Genomic DNA, 24,455 nt, shown 5'->3' with positions numbered 1-24,455 from the left:
GTTATTAATATATTTCCAGCTGCTACTGCTGCAGGCGATAAAATGAAGCGGATTTCGTATCTTTCAATACGACAAAGTACGTGTGTGAAGATTGGTGGAAAATTATTCTCGGGAAAATTGGGCTAGTATTGCGAGCAATTATTTGATTCTGATTTGATCATCTGATTGGAAAGCAGCGCGTAGTTGTCGAAATGGGAATTTGCATCTCACAGCAGCGGGGGTGAAAAAGATGGGTGTATTTTTATATTCCGCGTAACCAAAGCTTCCGCTGCAGCTAGTTCACTCGCAAAAATGATCCTCATAGGACGCCTCGCTGTGAATCACGTCTAATCCTGAACCCGTTGAATTTCGAAAGATTTCTGAAGTTTTCAGGGATTCCACAGGATATCAAAAGATTACAAGAGACTTCATGAGATTTGAAGGGATTTTTTCGAAAGAAAATTTGAGAGATTTCAAGAGCTTTCATGAGATTTCACAAGTTATAGAAAGTTTTCGGAAAAGTGTACACCAGATTTGATGAGTGATTGACCCCTCGGATTGCAGCCTGACCTAAAGTACACGGTTCGATATAAGAATTCGAGAAGAAGGACTGAGCTGAGAACCGAAATAATCAAATCAGTTCTCGAATCTCCGAAACAGAAAGCTTAGCACCCCATTTCCGTGCTTGAAAATTGATCGCGTAAGTTTGATGATGAGGCGACAGATGAAAACTGTCGCGGAAAGATCGTTTCGCCTGGTAGGCGACTTTGGCGCATCTCCCACCGGCCCACAGGTGTCCAGAATATAACAAAAATAGGTCATTTACTAGTTTGCAGATGCGTCCGTCAGTCACGTCTGCTTCGACTGGCTGCCTCAGCGTTTCCGAATCGAGGTGAATAACTTCTAATCAGTCCTCGTCGCGGATCCTACAGTCTTGTACCTACAATTACTTCGCAAATTTCCTGCATGGGACTCGAACTTTTTACGTGGCTCCGTCGCGACGCCAATTCGTGGTGGGGGGCTGGGGCGACCAGTGGGCAGTAAAGACGATGGTGGAAGTCTAAGGCTTGGGTAGTGCTCGACGCACACAGAAATGCGTTATTTTTGTCGGCACAAATACCTACCCCGCCTCGATCTCGGCAGTCGTGGGTTCGCGCTAACTCGAAACTAAAGTCTGACCGCTGCGGATCGGCTATCGCCGATTACTGAGGTGAGTGAATACCCGACTGCACCGGGCTTTCGACCCCCTGCTTTGAGATATCGGTGGATATCGTTCCCTCTTCGTTTTTGCTGGCTCATCTTCCCTCGCACCGTGTGAAAAATGCTGAAACGCAGTTCTGGCCAAAAGTTGAGCAAACTTGGACGGACGAGTACAAAAAATAACCGAAAACTAAATTATCGGCCTCGGCTTAAGCGAAGGTGTAACAAATCGGTTTCTGAATCTGTACCGAAGCGAGTTACGTTGTGTTTTAAGGTCGAATGGAATTTACACAGTATATTTTACGACTTCGCTTTCTCAATCGTGTTACCACCAACGTATTTTCTCTCTTGAATTATGACAATTTTCGGCTGCGGGGGTCGGTCGGAGAGGAAGTGTGACACCGAACAAATGCAAGCTGATGTTAAATTTAGCACGATCTTTGTGCATTTGAACTTTTAACAGTAGCTTAACGAAAATAGCCGAATAGCGCAAATTGAATCGGAGACTTGATTCCGGGCTATGTGTGCCGATTGTTCTTTGTGTAATATGTGCGATTCAGAGGCTAAGGAGGTGTATTTTTTTGTCGCCCACACAGATCAAGTGCCGAGTTGATAAATTTTCTACCGCTTTACATCGAATGACCATTCTTTATGCAAGCATATCCTATTATACATGTCGCACTTTTATGACTCTTTGTAGGCGAAAACGAAGAGATATAAAGACTGGCTGATTCAATCTGCCTGGAGTCCTATGTGATGCCAAATTTATTGCGAAACGTGGGACGAGACTATTTTGGGAATTATCGAATCGCCCTCGTTCCGAAACGTGATAATCTTCCAGTTTCTCTCTCTCGCCAAACGCGCAAATTATTTTGTTTTCAAATCGTCTAGGGGACAAATTTTGTGCAATAAAATAACTTCATGATAAGTTTTCCTCGATTTCTCAGGCTCTAAAATAAACTTTTGCGAAAGCGTGGGGAAGCAGTTGGATGAGCAAATCGGCTCGTCTTTGTAAAAATTTGTGACTCACGGTTGCGACATCAGGAGTTACGGCGTACTGGACTGTCCTTTGACCAACCCAGGCCGAAAATTCGAAGGGCGCAGTCTGTCAATGGATAAATGAACCATGTTGTCGCTATCAGCAGTCACAAACGAGTTGGCTAATAAATAAACCTCGTTAATTGACGTTGGTCAAGATGGGAAAAATCTCTGCGTGTCCAACTTGAAAATGTTGAACTCGGTACGAAGGGCGGTTATTTTCCTTTCGCGGCTTGTCAATGCGGTTATAAATATTGTCGCGATTGACTCATCCTGACAAAATGTGCAGACGAGCGTATCGCGAGGAAAAGAAGAGCGATTGATCGTAGCGTGATATGTAAATAAAGACAGTTACTCATCCCGAAATTAGCGACGACGGTTTTATTTTTACCACCAACGAGATGCAGAAGAGGTTTGAGTCACTTCTGCAAAGAATTAATTCTTGTATAAGACGATAGGCGTTTTAATATCAAGGGTGATGAAACGTGTCTAGGGGCCAAAGGTTATTGCCGATCTATTGATATCTCGATTATTCATTCGCAGGCAGTGGGGCGAACGCTGCAGAGGAGAAAGAGGTAGCCCTGGTCCAAATCCCAGCTGACGAAATGCAGTCGGTTAACAGTAACGAGAAACACTTCTCGGCGGAGACGTCGAAGGAATTGGCCGGTTCTCAGAGCACCATCACAAAGATGTCCTCGACCGTCACTCAGTCCTCGTCGTCGCACACGTCCAGCGTTAGAGAATTCTCATCGACGACTTCTTCCTCCACGATTCCCGGCCAAGCTCCGACGAGTGTCTGTGTAAAGTCGACCAAGCAATCCAGCGAGCTTTCTACTTCAGAGAATGGCGGGCCTCCTGTGGTTCAGGTGAAACTTCATGGTTCAGGAGGAGTTGTTTATTTTCATGTCGTCTAGACCCTTTCGTGATATTTCATTTTCCCCTCGCAGTCCCACAAGGTGGAGGAATTCGAACGAATATTCCAGGACAAACCTGGCGAAATACGACAAGAGAAAACTGTGATTGTGTCTAAGGATGAAGACCTGCAGAAGGAAAGCAAAGTCATCGTTCATAAACCGACTCGAAAAAATGTTTCACCGAGGTTCGTTTCACCTCTCACGGGAATGATCGTCGACCAAGGAGCGGATGTTGTTATCGAAGGCATAATTGACGGTGAGTTTTTGATAAATTATTACTCTGATTCTTAGAATTTTAATAAAAGTACCCAGTCTCAAGTGTTGTCGATTTTGTTTCGTCATCTATTCGAGGCGGAAAATAATGATCAACATTAAAAAATACTCGCTATGTGCGCTGAACGGATTACTTTTATTTTCTACAACAAGGTAGCTCTTGTTGCGGCATCACATAAATTTGAACCTCGGTGAAAATTGGATCCGTATTTCAGTCGCTGGGATGTTCAGAAGTTTGTCAGCAGTTTCTGCATTTGTCTCTTTGCCAAAAGTTTGAATGTTGTAGCTAATTGTGACAGAATTTTTTTTCACCGTCTTTTTATTTCTTATTTTTCTTTTCTTTACTGTCCAACGTTCTCTCTATCACTCGCTTTACGAAGTGCCAGTGGCGAGTGAAACCTGTGCTCTAGAAATATTGTGTTTAAAACATTATCCGTGGTACGAAGTTTTCCAAATTAGGCACCCATGATTTGGTTTATTGGGTAACTTGCACTCGCTACAAACAGGAAGTGACCATTTCGATTTTACTACAGGTTTTCCGCAACCAGTTGTTACCTGGTTGAAAAATGGTCAGGAGTTGAAAACCAAGGATGGAATAAAGATCACCTTTGAGCACAATCACGCTCGAGTGGAGCTCAAGAACGTTAACGTTAAAGATGCTGGGCGGTATACCTGCACAGCAACAAACGACGTAGGAACTGCGAGTAGTACCGCTGACCTCGTTGTCAAAAGTACGAATATTTCCAGAAACCAAAAAGAAGCGTTATCGCATTTTCAAAACCATTGAATCCATCCCTTATTTTAACCTGTCGCCTTTTCCAAACAGAGACAATCTTCCCGCCCGTGTTTGGCAGACGTCTTCAAGCGCAGGTAGTGAAGAGAGGTGACCGAGTAATAATGGAGGTAGAAATTACTGGAAGCCCTGAACCAACTGTGACGTGGTACAAAAATGACGCGGTACTAAAGGACGGAACCACAGGCATCAGACTGAAGAACCAAGGCAACTGCTACTCGCTGATTCTCGAAAGAGGTGCGTATCTTGACTCCATAGAAATCTAGTTTCTGGCGTTTCTAATCCTAAATCATCCGGTCTTCTATAGCCGAGAAGGAACACGCTGGAAAATACATGGTGCGTGCTACCAACGCGGGAGGCGAAGCCCAGAGCATCGCGGACTTTGCTGTATTCGAACCAACGCCTGACACGATGGTCGAGGTCCATAAAACGGTTGTCTACGAAAATGTGAAGCAAGAGGGAATCGTCCAGGTGAGTTTTTGATACTAGATGGGAAGTAATTTGTTGGGGGGGGGGGGGGGGGGGGGGGAGTATTATGGTTGTGACAAGCTCCGTTAAGAATAGCGGGAATGAATATGTTCTACTTATCTAGCCGAGCAGTACGAAGGGTGAGAAACCCGCAGCTAATCTGACAGCAGAGCACATCTCGACGACGACGATACAGCCGAGCGCTGGACTTGTTGGCTTGACCCCATCCTTTTCCCCCACTTCCGATTCCTCCCTAAGAACGACACAGGTTATACAGACGATCCAGCCGTCCTCCGAGTCGAAGTCGACTCGATCTGAGACCATATCGTCGGTTGTAGAATCCCACCAGAGCGAAATGAAGTCCGAGCAAAAGTTCCACATGAAACTCGAGCACAAGACACCGCCGATTTCGATGCCGCAAAAGGCGCCGGAAGTCTCCTCGACGACGACGAACATCGTGACCAAGGTGACCAAAGATGACTTGGGCACCGTCGAGGAGAAGACGATGGAGGTGATCGAGAACGAGAACGTCGAAACATCGACTATCGCGAAAAAGGACGCGCTCAGCTTTTTCGAGTCGAAATCGAAGGAGGTTGAAAACCTCCCCAAGGGTCCGAAAGAAATGATAAAACTCCACGAGGAATCCGGGGGGCCAGTGCTTGATGTGAAGGTGAACAAGCTGACCCAGAACTACGAGCGCAGCACGAAGTACGAGGAGGTGAAGAAGCCGGAACCGGTCCCCGAATTTCAGACGACAAAGAAAGCGGTTCAGGATATCTTCACCAAGATCGAACGAGGCTCGACATCGAGGGGCGTGGAGAATAACCTTATCGAGTTTCCTTACGAAGGCTACAAGCTTCCGCCTCTCGAGATAAAGCAGACCATTCTCGAGGACGTGACCGCTTCCGGTTCCCCGATCCACGGCACCCTCACTATATCGAAGCTTCAGGCCCAATCGGAGAGTGCTGAGGCGATGATGTCAGGGTTCACCCTGGTCCCGGAACCACCTCCGGAAATCGGATACATGCCGAAGGTTGACGCGGCGAAAAAAAAACGCCCTGATTTGTCGGTTAAAATAAAGCAGCTAGAGGAGTCCCACAAAAATTTATCCCCCCTTGAAGCTCCAATTGGCGGTGTTAGGATATTCCCATCCCCAGCGCCGAAACTCGAGCCCAAAATCGAAACCCCGAAACCGCAACCCCCGAAGACCATCATCCCCCCGCCCTTCGAGCTCGAGAAAAAAGAGGTCATCGAGGAGGTGTGCATGAAAAAATGTGTAAAATCCGAACCCCCGAAATTTGCCTCGACCCCGTCAGCACGACCAGCTTCCCCGAAGCTTCCCTCCCCGGGTCCATTTGGCCAGACCGACACGTCCTACACCTCGGACTTTGAGACGCGTTCCCACGTGTCGACCGACCTTTCAGAGTACAGATGTCATTCGGTGGCGTCCTCGGGTCTCGCAGAGCGCCCGACGTCGCCAAAGCCTTCGGCGGACGGCATAGCGATGGAAAAATCGTGGGCGCGAAAGCATGTTGAATCGAGCAAAAAATCCTGGCCTCCACAGCAGGAGCACGTCTATTCCCAGAAGCAGTGGGCACCGGGTCAGGACGTAAAGACTTCGTCACACGAGACGAGCCACGAAGTGAAAGAGACGCCTTCGGGCGGGCTCATCTCCACGAACATCGAATCGTCCAGCTCGATGGAAAGCAAGTCATGGAGCACGCGGGAAGAGCACGTATTCAAGACAGTTTCTCATCCTGCAGCGACTCCGGTTCCACCACCGAAGCCGGTTCCGAAGCCGATAATCTACAACGCGGAGACGATCAAGGTCGACCACAAGGTCAACGCTGTTGAGGAGAAATCAATAAAGGAGAAATACACATCGGAGTGCGACGTCCATCGCACGGAATCTACCGAGAAAACCATAATCGAGGAACACGGACTGCGACCATCCACGGTTAAAAACACCTGGCCGCCGGGTCTCGGAAAATCCGAAGAGCTGAAGGCGCCACAGCTGGTTAAGAGCTTTGCTGCCAAGCCCGTCGTGCAACTGTATCACCTGGTGGAGTCCGAACCCGAGCTCCAGCCGGGACCTCCACCGGAAATCGGCTACGTTCCCGGTCCCATCGTGCGTGAGAAAAAGGTCGAAAAAATCGAAAAAACGCTGGAAATGAGCATTGAGCAAACTCCGAGTAAAATACCGCCGGGGGCCATTAGGATAGTGCCTCCTTGTGCGAACGTTCCGGAACCTTCGGCGCCGCCGATTCCGCCGAAGGATGCTTATGTGGCGCCGCCACCACTTCCGACGAAGTCTCAGCCCTTCAAACGGTTCCCCGATTTGGACCCTTTCCCTTACAAGCCGGACGCCGGGACACCAAAGGTCGCGAAGGTCCCACCACCACCGACACCATCGAAGTTCGTCAAGGGCGAGTTCGCTGGCAGCGACTACGAGTCCGACTTTGAATGTTCAACCATGTCCAAGTGGCGTGCTTACGAAAGCGACAACGATGCGCCCAGGTACAGGAGAGTCAAGGCCCCAGTCCCGAAGGGCCCTGCAAGGCCGAGATCCACCGAACCCGAGCCTCTGCCTCCTTCGAGCTTCGAGGTACCGCCACCAGACTTCACAGGACCACCACGGCCCATTGTGACCAGGGAGTACCAGGAAAAGTCGTCGAAAAAGACGATGACCCGGCACGAGAGAGACCTCAAACATCAGCACACCGTCCAGTCACCACCTGATCTCAAGCCTGGATCACCGCCGATCTTCGTTCAGCCCAAGGCACCGAAGACCCCACCGATTTTGGCTCCGAAATCGCCAACGAAGGTCAAGCCCGAATCTCCAAAGTTCAAGATCAAGAGCTTCCAGAAGGCCGAGAGTGGCTACATGGCCGACACTGACGAGCCCTTCCAACAGCACTCGGCATCCACGGTGCACAAGTCGTTCAGCAAGCACGAAGGTTCCTCGTCCCACTCAGAGTCGCACACTTCCTACTCAGAGTCCCACTCACACGTGATCAAGAGCCAGGCGTTCAGCAGTAGCAAGAAGGAGTTCAATTCCTTTACCGACAACCTGCCACAGGTCCAGCAGCAACAGTCCTGTTTCCTCGAGAAGACTACCTCCTCAGGCGGAAGTGGTTCAACTCAGTTCAAACCTGCCAAGGTTCGAGATGTGTGCTCGGTCGATGTTTTTTTGTTTATTTTCAATTTCTCACACCTCCGATTCACCTTCACCTGCTTGCATACCCTGTTCCAAACTCCTCTGAGACTCGGAAATTACCCTTAACAGCAAACTAGGCCATTAGAACTACGCGAAATTGTTATTTTCCGTGAAATGAACTCTTCGTTTATAGTGGAGATGATCAGCATGTGGTGTAGAGATATGCACGTCGTAGTTTTAAGAAGGTGAAAATTTGGTTTCACCGCAAGCTTGCAATTTTATTTCATTTTCTAATGGTATGACGCATGATTTTATCACACGGAATCGACGCAAACACCTCCAGCTATTGTTATGTAATTTTTTCAGGAGACGGTGTACACTATAAATCACAGCAGTCAACAGCAGCACAAACAGGAGACGAATTCGGGACCGTCCCTGTACAAAACAATTCCTGTGAGAGTAAGCCAAGGTACGAGAGCGCCGCCGCCTCCTAGTCCTTCAAAATTCATTAAAGGAGAATTTAGGGAAAGTGATTATGAGAGTGACTACGAAGGCAGAATACCACCAGTGTGGAAGCCACACGGCTCTGACACCGACGAGTGCTCTTTTAAACCAGTCAAACCTAATCTAGTCGGTCCAGGTAATCAGTAGTCGTGATGGAAAAAAAAAGAAGAAAGGATGTTGTAAACTGTTGCGTAAAATCGTCGGGAATTAACCTTGATGTTGTTTTTATGACGACAAATTTTGACGAGAGCATAATTCTTGTTATGTGGCATATCAGGGTCAACAATTTCACTTGGAGGAAATTCATTTCTCGATCACATTTACTCGAACAATACTTGTGCCATTATAAAATATTAATCCTTAATTACCTCACACTCTTACGTATTTATCATCAACTTACTCCTCTCGCATATTTGTCATTTGTCATTATTGTCAATATCTGCAATTAACCCGCATCGTTACCGTTGTCTTGTTGTAGTGGAAGGAAATGAACAGTCATTTTCCCTCCTAAACTGATTACCTACGATTTTAATCAATCTTCTCTCAGTTACCGAAATATTAATTTCCTTTGAGACACACAAAGACACGCAAGACTCATGCAGTCACTTTCAAACTCTTGTCACGTTGTTCAATTCCCTATGAAACTTCCTTAACCCATTGTGAATCTACACTGTCGAGTATAAGAGATAGCTGAGAATTTGGTTAAAATTGAAGGTGAAGGCTTTTGATGTACCTGGTTGAAAATTTGAGTCGTTTAACAAGACGGTAAAACGATTCACTCTCTGTACCACCCTAATCAATGACACTATTAACATCACCATACCAAATTTTGTGTTTTTTTCTCATGTAGGTAAACAACAACAACAACAACAACAACATCAATATCAACAACAACAACCAGCCAAGACAGATCCCCTACCAACCCCACCCACTGTGTTTGACAACCCTCCCACATACTCTGGTCCACCTCGTCCCGAATTCAAAACATCCGACAGATCTGCGATGACAGTAAAGGTAACAAAGGATGCTACACAGTTCGAAAAGAACCAACGCGTGATACAGAAACCGTCGCCGATTTCGCCCCAGCCAAATCTCGAGCTCATAGTCGCAACGCCAGCGAAACCAAAGTCGGTTTTGCTTCCCGGTTCGCCGCCAGTTCTGGGCTACGTCCCACCACCGACCAGCCACGACCGTAATCAGCATCACCAAACCTTCTACGAAGCTCGAACTGGAGTGCCGTTCCACAACGCGGTTGGAACGGAAACAAAGAAGACAGTCCGCATGGACGAGTCGACGGAAAACACCCGGAGAATCGTTACCGTCGAACAGACCAGCCGAGTCATTAAGTTTGGAGAGAATTCGCAGAACCTGCGGAACACCGAAAAGCACGGCGGGTTTACCAGGCAGACCAGCAACTCCCAGAAAGGAAGACACAGCGTGCCGACGCCGACGAAATTTGTTCAAGGTCAGTTCAGGGAGTCGGACTACGAGAGCGACGCGGACATTCGCATAAAGCCAAAGTGGGCACCGGCTGACAGCGACACCGAGGACCTTCACTACCGGAAAGTTCAGCCGCCGAGGACCGCGAGGTCTTCGAGCGTACCGGTTCAAGGTCAGAGGGTCGAACGTGTGGTGACCCCCATGGAATTTGACACTCAGCCACCGCTGATGCCGCAGCCGACTTCGTTCGCTCAGCATCTGAACGACGTTACCGCGGAAAAGAAACGACTCCAAAGAGTCGAGGAGATGAGAAAGAGATTCGATTCTCAGACGAAAATATCCAGGCAACAATCCCACGACTCGTCTTTGCAAGGACAAAATATCTTGAAGCCAGGGTCACCGCCGGAATTTGGCTACGTTTCGAAGTCCGACTTTAAACAGGCCGCAAATAGTAAGAACCCGATTGGCAAAAATACACACTTTAAATTATCTTCCATTGTACTGATAAATTGTTGCAATGATTAATTATTATTTTTTTTTTTTTTTTATTTCGTACCATTTGTTTTACTCATGCATTTTTTAGCTATGGCTTCGAAACACATGAATGACATGACATCGAGCTTTAAGTCCAAGACCGAAAAATTTGTCAAAGATATCGCGACTGATATGAGAAAGAAGCCCATATTGAAACACGCTTCGGATGATCGATCTCCAGACACAGACGATCCACAAGCCTACAGAGAAGAATCCAGACTCGCACAATACGGTAACTTCTGCAGAATTCAATATCGATCTTCAAATCCAGCTAAAGTTCCAGCTACGTGAAAGAAAAATCGAAAATAAAAAATACAAAAATTCGACGAATCAAGATTTTCAGTTTAACTTGCACCCTTTCTATTCATTTTTCATTTGCACAATTTTTCGATGTTCGCAAAAGTCACCCTCCAAGTTTCTAACACGATAGACGTACACCCTTCACCGACGAAACAATCGTGGCGCAAAATTTTTAATCTCTCCGTTAAATCCGCCACAAAACAGGGACGAAACACATCGACCCAGACACCGGGCTTATATACTTCAAGTACGACTTCGGGTACGAGTTCGGAGTGATTCTTCCGGGCGAAGGCAAGAAGACGGTGAGCAGCGCGACGAAATCGATACGCGGACAGCGCCGGGCAAGCGACATCGAAGTCCCGATAACCCACGAGTTCACGACCAAAAAGGAGAACGGATTTTCACGAGCCGCAAGCAAGTTCGAACCGACGGGAAAGTTCCCGAGTTCGAAGACGGTGAAGTGGGGCGAACCCACCTCCGAGAGTGAATTTTCCGAGGCCGAAGACTCCAAGAGCAAAACGAGACGCGGGCTCGGATTTTCTTCCGGCAAAAATCTGCAAGCCCCGAGTGTCGCGATCCCGCAGTCCACCAGGTGGCTTGGCGACAACACGCCCAGCCCAATGTCACTCAGTCCAAGCATACCGAGTCTGTCACCCCATCAGAGCAGCATCAGCGCTGGACCCCCAAGTAACGTTGACTCTGCAGGTAGAACCAACCACGCCTTCGTTTCGACGAGTTACCCCGTCTACTGGTGGCCTTTTAGTCTCGTTTTACAACCCGATACACCTCGCTGCGTTGAACCCTGCACCGCATCCTCCGTCATGCATCTTCACATCCCTGCATTGCATTTTCATTTTCATTTGAGCTTCCGTTGTATTATATCCAATCTGTTGTCTTCTCGTATAGCCTGCGAGTTCTTCGAGTTGTCGTTGTGTACATGTAATCTTTGCCGGTTTATTTTCAAAAGTACCTTATACCGTGGAGACTCCGTTATAAGTCAACATCGATGCGTCATGATTTTTAGACAATTTTTGTAGCTGGTTGTATTTTGAACGTGTGCCTCTTTGATGTATGTTACCTTAAGCTGGTCCGTATTTAGCGTCTTGACGAATTTTTTCCAACCCACTCCCCCAAATTAACTACAAATAATTCAAAAAATTGACGAATTTTTTCAGTTTCTTTTACCTCAATTCTAAGAGTTAGTCCTACTTTGGGTGGGGCGGCAAAAATTCACCAACGTCCTAAATAAGGACCACCCTAATGTTACCTGTACCGATTTTCAGTTGCGTATACAGCTGAGTGAAATTTCTGTCGACGAGTCGATAGTTTTGCGGATTGTTATTTTACTCCTCAAATTACAGGATCGCCATGGCCAACGAACGGTGCTCCAACAACCAAAGAGATAATCCAGCCGTATTTGGACATTCAGCCAAAGAAAGCGCCGGTTTTTATCACGGTGGGTGTCTGACGGTCTCAGAGATTATTAATCGCGGGTGAATTCAAACAATAATTATTCGTTTTCGCTAATTTTAGCCTCTGCGAGACATCGCTGTTGTCAGCGGACAAACGGCAAGATTCGAATGCATCGTTCAGGCCGAACCACAGCCCAACATCCTCTGGTCTAAGGACGGAAGGATCATCGAGAACTCTTCGAACAACGAGATTCAGTACAGAAACGGTGTATGTCGCCTATCAATACCCACCGCCTATCCCGGTACGTATAGATTAGGTTCCTTTCGATTCGTCGTTATAAAATCCTTTCAGGTATGCGATCTCTGATGTTATAAATCACTCACATGCTTGGGAACGTTTTAAGGGGTTAACACCACTCTAACGGCCGAAAACTTTCTATTATCATTTTGATGTAAAATGGCGGTGACAGAGCCAATCTTTACAGAATGTAATTCTAAAGATACTGTAAAATTTCAAATCGATCCATGTAACGGTGTTAAAGTAATCTCTCCTCCGAGTTTGAAAAAACTGTTTAGGAGAAAAATGTAATTGAAGTTTTACGTGACCATGTGGCAAAATCGAGAATTGTATTTTCTAAACATTTTTCTACCCCATAGGACCAACTGGATATTGTTTTCATGAAACTAAGATATTGTATAAGCCAGAAAAAAATCGAATTTTCCAAAATCCTAAAGTGGTGTTACCCCTAAACTCGCGAGGAAATATATCGGATAATTGCAAAGAACACGGCCAGTGAGGCGAGAGAAAATATGATTGTGACGTGATTTTCGGTTCCTCAGAGGATGCAGGGGCTTACAGCTGCACGGCGACGAACAACCTAGGATCGACGAGCACTTCCGCCACTCTACTTGTACCAGGTAACAGACGATCAGTATATAACGCAAAGTAATATCGTATTTAATTTTCTGGGTTATCGGTCAGAGCGAAATATATACTGCGTCGATGTGGAATATGTAAGGTGGTGGATTAGTGGTGAGGCTATAATAATTGTGTATAACGCTGTGTATCGCATTGCGATTTACTATTGTTACTGTAATTCTTTTTTCTCGAACACGTCGTGTTTAAACAACGTGAGATCTGAAAAAGCGATTCTATAAAGTAAACGGTCGGATTTGATTGTATGAAAAAGTAATCAACGAGCACGAAAAAACAAAACAAATGACAAAATTATTTTTGCTACTTACATGATATTGAGGGTAAATCTCGTTTTCAAAGATAGAATACATGATTTTTTTCCTTGATTCTAGAGCCTTTGACATTACCCATCGTTTCGTATTGAATACAAATTAACTATAATTTACTCAGTTATACGTTATAATAATTATTATTGTTATTATTATTATTACGGTGTATAAACACCGATTGGGTTGTAGAATGTTTTTGTTTTTTGTGCATTTTTGCGATGATAATTAACTCAAATGTTACACTAGTCAATGATTCAAAACTCAGTGTCGATCAAAACGTTACTTGCTGGAAGCTTCGAAAATTATGATTACGTTGCTCATGCTTTTTGTCGTCGGGTTGTGTCTCTTTTTTCGTTTTGTCTTTTGTTTAATTCTCTGTACTACTTTTTTCGTTCACGTAGAATGCCTGTTCGAATGCATTTTTATTGGTGGTCGCTATTGCAAATTTTCTCATTTGAATGAATTAGAATCTTTATATCTCACTCTCCTCGAGTCTCAATTTTTATTTTCGTATATACACACAAAAAAAAATATATTTTTTGAATATCGATCTACACTATTGATAACATACAAAAATCATTGCCTGCTGCTTGACGAGGTAATTCGTATTTTTTCTTGTAATTTTTTTCCTCCTTATTTGTATTAGATATTTATATACATGTATATAACAACTTGATTGTCGCTATTCTTTGATGCTGTGTAAAATTGTGAAAGAAGAAATAGAAAGAGATTAGACCAAAAATCGTATAGAGAAATTATGTTTTCCAAAAGATAATCGGACAGCGTCTAATAATTCTCGATCACGCAAACGGTGAACAAGCTAGTCAGGTTATTTCAACAAATAAATAACCATGTACAAGGTTGAATATGTATAACGAAAATGAAAATAACATTATATTTATGGTTTAATTTGGAGGAGGTCTTGCCTCTGTTTAAATACTCCCTACCTCCGGCATAATTGTCCTTTTGGAGCTTTTGTTATTTCTAATTGACATGTCTCTATTACCTGTTATATAGTCAGCATTGAAACGCATCTATTTATTGTAGTTATTATTCGAATAATAAAGTGTATATCACCTATCCACATATACATATATAATGGTATATTATATTATATAATGTAAATAAACAATGCTTCCTCTGCAATATAAATCACATATGGGTCTCTTGGTGTAACCGTTTATTATAATCATTATAAATAAAATTTACCTTCTTTCTCAATGTTTTCAATCCTAACTCCTAACTCGTTTGATTCCGTCGAAAGGATCGAAGAAGGTCTTTAAAAAAGTGTAATTTTCAAGAAGTAATTCAAGGGTGAGCGAATCTACGTTTTTCTCGTTCCTCAAAGTTGACTAAACATTGGTCCCTTCGACATATAATCGAATATTCGAGTCCCCCAAGTCCGAAAACAATTTATAATTATCAAAATCTGTACAACTAACATGGGGATACTAACGTAGATCATTGTGAACATAGATCGTAGAAACTAGAATGATTTTCTATATCCAGCTTATCGTAGTTAGTTGTAAAAATTGACGAATCTATCGGTCTGGTGCATGAAAGCAAAAAGAATCCCTGCAGCAGAGAAGATCGCTGAAGTGGTGCAGGTCGGAGTAATCGAAGTGAAACTCCGTGGTCCTCGTCATCAAGTTTGGAAAATAATTAGTGTCAACGTGATTGCGTTGCTTGTAATTGATCGAAATAAGTAGTCACTTGGGATATTGGAAGGCTGTCCGGGTAATTCCTGAGCGATACACCGAAAGTCAAAAAGGAAAGTGCCGTGGTCAGCTGTCCCATTGCCGTGTGCGGGACAAAAATAGAAGGCATCGTAATCGCGCGAAACGACGAAAGAACGTGTGAGTCGGCTCGGCCAAGAATAAAAAATACCTCTCGAGCGGGAAAACAAACTTTTTTAGATATCAATTATATCCGAATTCTGCACAAGCGTGAAGCGTATAAGGCGAAAATTTTTGTACGAATTTTGGCGACAGAAAAAAACGAGTGAAATGCGCTTCCGGTTCCTCTTACGGACTCCGAGACCAGAAGTTCGTCGATTAAATAGTTGGTTAATGGCCTCGAAAAAATTGTCGAGATCGCGATCGCTGGAGTTACGTAAATTCTTTGCTAATAGAAAACAGACCTTCAGAAACTAGACGAGGTTGGCTGTGATAACTTCGAACGATCCAACAAATGAAACTTTGAATTCAATTAGCGTAGTTCTCTACCCATTCGATAATTATTTTAGACCGACATTTTCTGAATTTAATAAACACAGTATTCAAATTTATAAATAAATCTTTTCTTGAAATGAATAAATTCATTCTGATTGACAAATCAAGTGGCGAAAAAAGCAAGCAATGATCTCTGAAATCATTTTATCATATATTAAAAAATATTCTTAAGAAAAAGAATTCCTTTTATTAAAATAATAGTAAGCCAAACTATAATTTTTAGGAACTTCTAATATTCTTTTATTCCACAAATATATCCTATAAATTGATTATTTGTATTTTTTCTTCTTCGTTTTGTTTTTTTTTTTTTTTTCTAATTTGAGGAAGGAAAAAGAATTAGGCAGGGAAATTGGATCGTTAAAACGGATCTAACGACGCGACTCTCCAGCTGCTGGCATCCGATGTTCCTCTACCTTGGAAATTGCGTTGGTGTAGCAAATGCGAACCTGTATTAATGTTACCGGCCAATGGGAGCGAAACCGTGAAGGCACTGTGAGTCAGCCTTAGGCTATGAGGCAGAGTGCCGAAATAAACTCGAAAGATTCCCGAGAACTAGGTGAACAATGAGCTCCTGTATGTCCAGCGAAAGATCGAGTTCAAATAATTCTTTGATCTAGGTTTGAGATGAAACGCGTGGAGATGGCAGAAGAATCTCTCAAAAGTGTCACCACTCTTCCTGATTCAGGAATCCTCCTCTCCCAATGACGTATAACTCCTTGATTTCTGTCGATCCGGGCATCAATAGTCCTGGACGAAAGCCAGACGCTGCGCGAGTTGCAAATAATAAAAAATTTATTTCCCTGATCCGTGAGGAGGGCTCAGAATCGATATAGTCTCGAGGTTTCGGCGTGCTGGATACGAGAATTATGACTAAAAATAATACTATCCTCTTTCCGGCTGTCACTCTGCTCCAATATCCGCGACGCTTCATGATTCGTGTAACAAATATTAGATACACTCAGTATCAACGATGGGCAACGTACCAACGATCAAATCGTAGCCAGATTAACGCGAATCGTAGAAGGCAGCCAACTAGCTTGTAAACAGTCTGCATAGGTATGCATGGATTTTGAAAAACAGCGGAAACAGTTCGCCGATTAGATTTTGTAAAAAAAAAATTATATAAACAAATGAATAAGAAGACAAATTATACCGGTTGAGTTTATGTAACAAGGCTGTTTTCCAACATTTTCATCGATCAATTCTCGGAGGATAAACGAAACGTCTGGAAGACTCTTTTTCCAAACTCGCGATAAATTTGATCTCCCTCTTTTTCCTTTGCAGCGGTCAGCTTCGACCTTGCCACTTCAAAGGCAGGAGGCAATGTTTATGGCCTTTGAGGAAGGGAAGAATCACGATTGAAACGAGCCGGATTGGCGCAAAGTAACCGCAGGAATGCGGAGCACATTTTTAAAGAAAACAATTAGACGCCGGGCCGAAAATACTTGAACATACCTCCGGGTGCGAGGAAAAACGACGCGATTCGGGTTTCTCTTCTACGTAAGCTTTCTCGTGTTAATTTTAGGTATAATAGGACAATTTTCAACATCATTTTTGATATTTGCGATGAATAATATTTTCGAGATTTTGTCGCGTGTTGCATATGCAGCGCAAACTTCTTCGGGAATAAGACGTTGCCGTAATTTCAGTCATGAAAAGTTTCTAGCGACGATTTTAGATCGCGCTGGAAAATATGAAATAAAGTGAAGAAATTACGATCGGGCGATGCCAACAGTAGGTAATAAAAAATAGGGGATTAATCTTGGCAACGCCTACCAGTCAGCTTGAGAAGTAATAAAAATCTCTCATTCTCTAGTGGCGAATGAGAAAGGGGAAAAAAGCACGTGTCTCCCTTCGTCCAGCTATAAGGAAAAATACTCTAGAACCGAACTCAACCGAGAGAAATCATTTCAACCTGGACAAAAGTCAAAGGCGAAGATTTTTCCGGAGTTACTTGCGATTCACTTGAAAATTTGCATTCATGGGCTTTTCGCGTCACTGATTACGAATCTGAACTCGAGATTCGGAAATTCAAAATGGCGGATCCAATATGGCGGACGTAAATTCGAAAACTTATTTGACTTTGATAAAATCTTATGTTACGCGGACAGATAAAAACAACAAGAAAAATTTTATATGTTTTGTATTGAGCTTGTGTAAAAATTGGCATTTGGTTTTCACGGTAGATTAGCAAAAAATACTGTTTTTCATGGAATAGTACGAATTTTTACCATTTGCTTACACGTGCAATTTTTTCAATAGATAAATAAATTTTTTATTTCTTTTAGAGTTAGAAATATTTCAGGGACCATGCGGAACCAAAAAATTCGGCAGTTGTTATCAGAAAAGTAGTTTAACGAACTAAAATGCTGGAACACACAAAAAAGGTGAGACGATGAGCGTCCCGGGATGAAATAAAGGTTTAAGGCATCGAATTGTAAGTGCCGTTAAATTTCAGGAAATGTTTTTTTATCATAGACTGCAAATTATTTCGGCATCGCGACGCAACGCGCGTTTCGCGAGGAGTTCAGGCAGAAACGATTTTCTCCAAGTTGTCTGTCGCGTCTGAGGCTGGCTCTGTGCCAATGTTAACAATAACCAACCGCTCAAATATAATTATTTGCACTATTCTTGTTTCCAAACTATGTCAAAATAATTAATAAGTGTGTTTGGGACTTGAGACGATTTTTCAACCTTCGATACTTTGCCCCATGATGAAATTGGGGTCTTCTTCCGACCTCGTCAAGACAGCGAGATCAGTTCCAGTGCGGAGAAGCGAAACAATGGCGAGCACGAAGAAAAGCTATTAAGCGGATCATTAGCATTTTCGTAGGCTTAAGAAATTCGAAGAAACGTATTTGCGTTAGTTGGATCGTGCCCCGATTGCCCGGTTAAAACTAAGCGTTTAAGAGAATTCGAAAATAGAATTGCCACCGCGAGCGATGACTGTTTATTAGGGAATTTAAAGGTCCTTTCCGAATTGTCGCTTGTAACCCGATTTATTAATAGTTAACGCGGTCAAAGTCGAGCCAAGATTTGTCACCGACTTCGTACGATGATTAAATCCTCAGGAAAATCGGGCCGTATTCAATCCCATAAAATTTGTTCCCAATCCTCGTATGATGATAAAATATATCTAAACAATTTCAGGAGTCCCGTCGCCCTTTTACGGCACTTACAGAGATCAGGAAATCGGGGGACACTCAAAGGAGAACACTCTGAAATACGTTGCTCTGAAGGACCTCTTCCTGCCTGCGGAAGAACCGGAAATTACCTCGGACCAGGACTCTCGATCAGGCGATACTGAACACCAAGAAGATGAGCCAGATTTCTGTGCCGAATTTCGAAGCTTCTTGGACAGGTAAATAAATGCGGAATAATACAGGAAAGCAAATTGTAAGCATACGCCTTTACTGATTTTTATTGATCTGTATAAATTTTCTTTTCTCAAAAGCTATCCCACCAATCACGAGAACCCCGGAAATCCGGGCCTCAAATCTCAAGAGCGTTCGAGTCACTTGCACAGGGTTCATAGGCACCGAACGGTCGCAGATTTTTCACCGGATGTGAACGAAGGCAGTTCCACGAAGAGGAAGTATACTGTGATCCGGAGGCTCGATTACCCGGACATCGAAGTGGAGACAAACGGTGGGTGATTCAAGGATAGGCGTGAATTTGTAAAATGAAAACGAGTTCCCTTGGATTATTATGCGAGCGTTTTTTGCCAGCGTAAGATGGCGGTTTCAAAAATAGAATATCCTCGCGTTTCTCGAAGCGCGCTAGTTTTGTTTGCGGCTGCAGCGCATCTAACGATACCTACCCACTCTTACAAAGTTTCAAGTTATAAAGTGAAGTTGAATCATACCGCAGGAAATACCGACCGGTAGGTGGACTTGCGTCCGTATAGCCATCCTCCTCTTTCCCTCTCTGAGAAGATCCCTTGAACCAGGAATAGATCAGTCGCTATGCTATCCTATGCCGGGAGTCCATGAGTCACCTTCCGACTCACCTTTCATAGGAGCTCCTAGTGCCTTCGTTATTTATTTATTTTTTATTTATACATTTTTACGCAAATTTTGCATCATGTGTTGCAACACTTAGGCCAACCGAATCGAACTTGGACAAAAGTAAGCAGAAAAGGCAGGCTTAACCCTTCAATAACCACGCTCTGACACTCAGCGTCCCACCTTGTTTTTGCAACTTTTTGTATATTAAACTACTTTTTTGGTAACGACTGCTGAGTTTTTTGGTTCCACATGGTCCCTGAAATACTTCTAAATCTAAAAAAAATGTCAAATTTGTTTATTTATTTATTGAAAAAATAGCACATGTAAACAAATGGTCGAAATTCGTACTTTTCTTAGTCTACATAAAAATATTCAAATGCCAATTTTTACACAAGCCTAATACGCACCAAAAATTTTGTATTCTTGTTGTTTTTTTTCTGTTCGACATAATGGATGCGCCATTTTTAACTTTCGAATTTCGATTTCAAATTCGTAATCAGTGACCCCAAGGATCTGTGTATGCAAAATTTCATGTGAATCGCATGTAAGGAAAAATGTATGCGTGAAAGGGTTGATTTTCTTCGCTTACAAGAACGTGATTAAAATATAAACTAATTGTATCGACCGCAGCTTGTGCGGTTCGTAAAATTGTCAACAACCTTCGTTGGTCGCATTCTAAACTACACAATCCGCAGTATATGCCTTTTATTCTCCAGAGAAGCGAAGGCTGCGTAAACCTGTACGTACATCGTACACACGCATCAACTGTAAATGTCTGAATTACGCAACGTCGAGCTCATTCTAGTTGCGAAATGGAGTCTAGGGTTCGTGTCTATGCGTCTCTGTAACGTAAAACCCCGATTATATTCTATATTACGATGTATTATGCGCTTGGGTCCGGTCCGAATTAGCGCAGGCGTAATTCTAGGCACCCGCAACCTCCTTGAGCGCTCTAGCGTCAAGGTATAGGGTCTGTGCCTATATTTCGCTGCTGTCTGACGGTCAATGAAGAAAACGAATTCCAGGCTAGGCCTTATCAATCAGAGGACGAGATATACACAATAGATCTTGATTGCTCCCGTTATCGTGACCGATAAAATGGCTACGAAACACTTACGACAAGCCGATTACACAGTCTCGGCGTCAAAGTTATAGTCGCCAATGACAGCTGAGCGCGTGCTTGATCATTGCACTGGAAGAAAAATTTCTGAACATTTCAAAATCGGCGTAACTCAATCTTGAGCAACTTCTTCAAGTCCCGGGAAGATGTTCAAGTCAACTTACAATATTCAGTTGAAACGACGGGCTGCTCGCTGGAAGCCTGGTAAATAAAATCAGTAACTTTCTAGTAGTCGGATAGTGTTTATTGAAAGACGCGGTTGTAAATCGTTAAAATAAATCACGATTCAGAGTGATAGTGGTAGACAAAGATAGTGCGAATAACAAAATAGTTAAAAACAACGATAGCCGGGTATATTTTACCCAAGTTTTACCGCGTTGTCGGAAGATTGAGGCCGATGGAGCAACACGTTGCGGAGGATAAGGGTCAGGAAGTTCCGTCACCGAGAGAGTGCGATGTGGTTATAAAGCTGTGTTAAATATAGCCGAAGGCACAGCCACAACCTCGACAATGGTGAGGGACGAATCAAAGGGTCAGGAATATGCAGGCCTACCGGTGACACTGAGCTGTGCAGCTGTTCAAGAGCTGGAAATCACATTGCAGTCGCAGACATAAATATGAGAGGGCCGAGCTAACGGAAGTGAAACGGTATTATAAAAAGAGAAGAAGAAGGGTGAAGAGGATGAGCCGGTTCACAAAAGCTGACATCAATCCTGAAGGTGGATTATTTTGTCAGCTTCCGGAATCAAAGCGTTGCCGCAACGCTGCTCTCGAACCTCTTTATTCCTTTATCGGCACCTCTCCATTGCGTTCAATCCGTATATCGAGTCCCCGAGACATCAGGGAATTTTGACACTATAGATATTGATGTTCATTTCAATCGCATTTGAATGAAATGACAATTTAAACAGATCCCGAACCCATTTGCGAAATTGTATGAAATTCTGCAAGGTAGTAATGATTTGTCGGAGTAAAGATGATTTTTGGCTTTCAACGAGAATAAAGAAACGTTTTTTTTAATAACAAACTGTATTGATAATCTCGTGGGCAATTAACAAATCAGTCTCAAGAGATAACCTGAAAAGAAACACGTTTAAGTTGCATGTTTGAGGCAGCATGAGTGCATTTTGCTTCATTCGGATTTCAATTTGTCCCACGAAAATAAAAAAATTCCGGTTTGCTAGAAAGTTTTTTATTCAGTTACACATTGATATCAAATATACCGAATCAAGTGAATAGCAATCAAAATCAGTTAGACCACGCAGTTTGATCATTGTTTCTGGACGCTTAAGGTATCATACCAGTGTAGCGGGTCGACAAATAACTGATTTTCGCGATTTTCTGTTCTTCACGGGTGCTTTGAGTGGACATAAAAAAAATGAGACTGATTAGCATATTTTAACCGTCGTGATGAAAAAGCGAAAATTAGTCATTCTTGATGAACCCTTAATTGCAACGGTAATCGGATGAAATGATCTCGCGAAACGATCTCGCGATATATCTCGGGAGATCATGGGGTGAAGGGAATGGCGTATTTCTGTCCCGCCACTCAGAATCGGCAACGACGCCCCTCCGGACGGAGAGCGTCGGAGTGCGGCGACGCCGTTCACCCCCACCCCGAGATCTCGCGAGATCTTCACTCGAAAACGTCGGAGGTTCACTCACAATTCGCATTCGACCGACGTCTTGGTTAAAGAGTTTCGGGGATATTTTGATAATGACTTGACTTCTGCCGACTGAAGCCGTGGCAGGCAAATAGCGAATTGAAACAAACGAAACGTATTATCTATTAAGTACCAGTTGTAGTAAACAGAAGGAAGATAAAAAGAAAATAAAAATTGTTAGTCACATATTAGAGTTAAGCGAACCGGATTTATTATACCGTGTCTATAAACGAAGAGTGAGAGAAAAGTAATTCAGCCGGCTACAGATCGAATATATTTTGTCGCATTGTACTGATCGATAACTATTCTGGTGTTTGTGTTGGTGTGTGAATTTCGTTCTTTTTTTCCAACTTGAATCCAAAAATACCTGTGAGGATCGTCAGTTTTTCATTTTACCACCGATTTCACAACGACTTGGATCGTGCCTAATCCAAGATGAATCGACAACAGTCTAATCAACAGACTCAGCCTGGTAGGCAGACACAGCAACAGCAACAAACTACGACCACTCAACAACAGCAGCAACAATCGTATACCCAGCACAGGACCGAGCAGCAGATTACAAGGCAGCAGGTCACCAGTCAACAGAGAGGTCAGTCTCTCTTTGGGAGGAAAAAACAAACAGGCCAAAATAATTAACCGGAAATAACGAAAATCGCAAGATTTATTTTACTCGTGAAAATAGTTCGAAAAGTGCGAACAGGCGTATTTTTTTTTTTTTTTGCGTTTAATGCCAAAACGACGGTCGCGTGTCCGAGTGAAGAGTAAGGAAAATAAATTAAAAAAGTGTCGAGGGATTAAGAACTTTACTTCCGGTGTCCTTGGATGAAAAATCGTATATAAAATTCCGTCGTAATCGGTTAATACCTTTTGCCACCTCTCCGCATATTCTCTTTACTCCCACCAGCGAGTTTGTCTCTCAATCCAGAATTCCTGAGCGCAGAGATCTATTTTCGATCGAGCTCTCGCAAGACGCGGTACCCTCTAAAGATAGAATTTAAACTTTCGAGATTTCTCGAGGCTTGCTGAAAGTCCTCGGAGGTTCGCTTCACGAAGTTCGGAGGTGGGTGGCACGGTCTGAAAGTCCCAGTCGCCTCTGCCTCTGTATATTGCTTATGCTCGTGTAAACTTAGACTCTCGTCAAGTCTAACCCTTGAGATGTCTTCCAGCTGCCGAAATGAATCTGACGTTTATCCCGAGGTGAAATGACCCCAAAGAAAAAATAATGTAACCAGACAAGAAGCTCCTTCGATCCCTATAGCAATGAGGATACTCAAAAAATATCAAAAAACTAACATGTCCAAAGCTTACTTTCTCGATATTAATTGACACGGGAGATGAGCAATTGAAAAAAAAATAGTCGCTTTTCAAATATATTGAAAATAGTCGATATCGTGCGTACAAATCAATCAACAAAACAGCAGTCAAAACGTGCTGGCGAAGTGTATTGAAAAAATAAAGGGGGGGGGATGAAATATTATGTCAGGCGGAAAGCTAGGGTAACCTGTTGCGTTGAGAGTTGCCTTTCAGACTACTTTCCCGTGTGTTGACTGAACTCTGAATGCGCTGCGGGTTTTGTCGTCCAACACCTGAGTGTGGGCAGACAGTGCGTATTACTTTCTTGGTAGTTGGCGAACGGGTACCAAGCCTTATTGCGATACCCGCCATGTAAAAACTCCGCAATGCTTGCCTCATTGCCTCGCGTGATGAAGAAACGGGTTCAGAGACTTGTCTCTTTAAATAGACCTCTGTTAGGTGTATGGGACTTGGATTACGCCGAAAAAAAATGGAACGTCAAGTTTCGCCCCTAATCTTGGCATCGGTTTTGGTCAACATCTCGGTGAAAAAAAGGTTGGGAACTCGAGAGGATTTCGGGACGAGTGTTTCCCTGTACCCTCTTTTTTTTACCTCTTTATCGCCGTCGGTTAAAGCCATTAAACGTTATTGGTCAAAACGCTGGAGTGATTCTTTGGTCGACAGCTGTCAAAATGCAGCGTTTTTCCGTTGTAATAATTCGACACTTTTTCAGCAAGGCATGGCACGGAACCAAAAAAGTAAACTTGAAATTCAGGAAGAAAGCAGCAGCGTTATTTTTATCTAGTCGATTCCTTATCATCTTGGTAAACAATAATGGAAGTCAGGCAATTTTGATTTGTGTAAGGAGCGGAAGACGACG

General features: G+C 43.5%; 2 protein-coding genes across 11 annotated transcripts in view; both read left to right on the top strand.

The window, feature by feature from the left end:
• The window catches only part of LOC124175415 (titin), a 52,574-nt gene extending 38,160 nt beyond the window's left edge, over positions 1-14,414 (top strand). For 6 of the 9 annotated variants that reach the window (XM_046555642.1, XM_046555643.1, XM_046555645.1 and 3 more), the window contains 13 exons: positions 2,761-3,083; positions 3,165-3,387; positions 3,938-4,135; positions 4,231-4,434; positions 4,505-4,668; positions 4,790-7,825; positions 8,189-8,291; positions 9,177-10,217; positions 10,350-10,532; positions 10,805-11,305; positions 11,962-12,056; positions 12,134-12,314; positions 12,853-14,414. In XM_046555642.1, coding sequence (XP_046411598.1) covers positions 2,761-3,083; positions 3,165-3,387; positions 3,938-4,135; positions 4,231-4,434; positions 4,505-4,668; positions 4,790-7,825; positions 8,189-8,291; positions 9,177-10,217; positions 10,350-10,532; positions 10,805-11,305; positions 11,962-12,056; positions 12,134-12,314; positions 12,853-12,962 — 6,362 coding nt within the window. In that variant the 3' untranslated portion in view covers positions 12,963-14,414. Of the gene's footprint in view, positions 1-2,760; positions 3,084-3,164; positions 3,388-3,937; positions 4,136-4,230; positions 4,435-4,504; positions 4,669-4,789; positions 7,826-8,188; positions 8,295-9,176; positions 10,218-10,349; positions 10,533-10,804; positions 11,306-11,961; positions 12,057-12,133; positions 12,315-12,852 lie in introns of all 9 variants that reach the window. The other 3 variants (XM_046555644.1, XM_046555650.1, XM_046555646.1) reach the window with 3 other exon arrangements.
• A 2,531-nt stretch (positions 14,415-16,945) lies between these two features.
• LOC124175417 (titin) overlaps positions 16,946-24,455 on the top strand; it is a 29,659-nt gene continuing 22,149 nt past the window's right edge. The window contains exons 1-3 of one of the 2 annotated variants that reach the window (XM_046555652.1): positions 16,946-16,988; positions 18,639-18,849; positions 18,943-19,136. Coding sequence is in view for 1 of the 2 variants with exons in the window: in XM_046555651.1 (XP_046411607.1) it covers positions 22,715-22,871 (157 nt within the window). In the remaining variant the exon portion in view is untranslated. Of the gene's footprint in view, positions 16,989-18,638; positions 18,850-18,942; positions 19,137-22,271; positions 22,872-24,455 lie in introns of those variants that run through there. The other variant, XM_046555651.1, reaches the window with a different exon arrangement.

The sequence above is a fragment of the Neodiprion fabricii genome, chromosome 2, assembly GCF_021155785.1.
Source record: "Neodiprion fabricii isolate iyNeoFabr1 chromosome 2, iyNeoFabr1.1, whole genome shotgun sequence".
NCBI classification, from domain to species: domain Eukaryota; kingdom Metazoa; phylum Arthropoda; class Insecta; order Hymenoptera; family Diprionidae; genus Neodiprion; species Neodiprion fabricii.
This window is presented reverse-complemented; position numbering and strand designations above follow the sequence as displayed.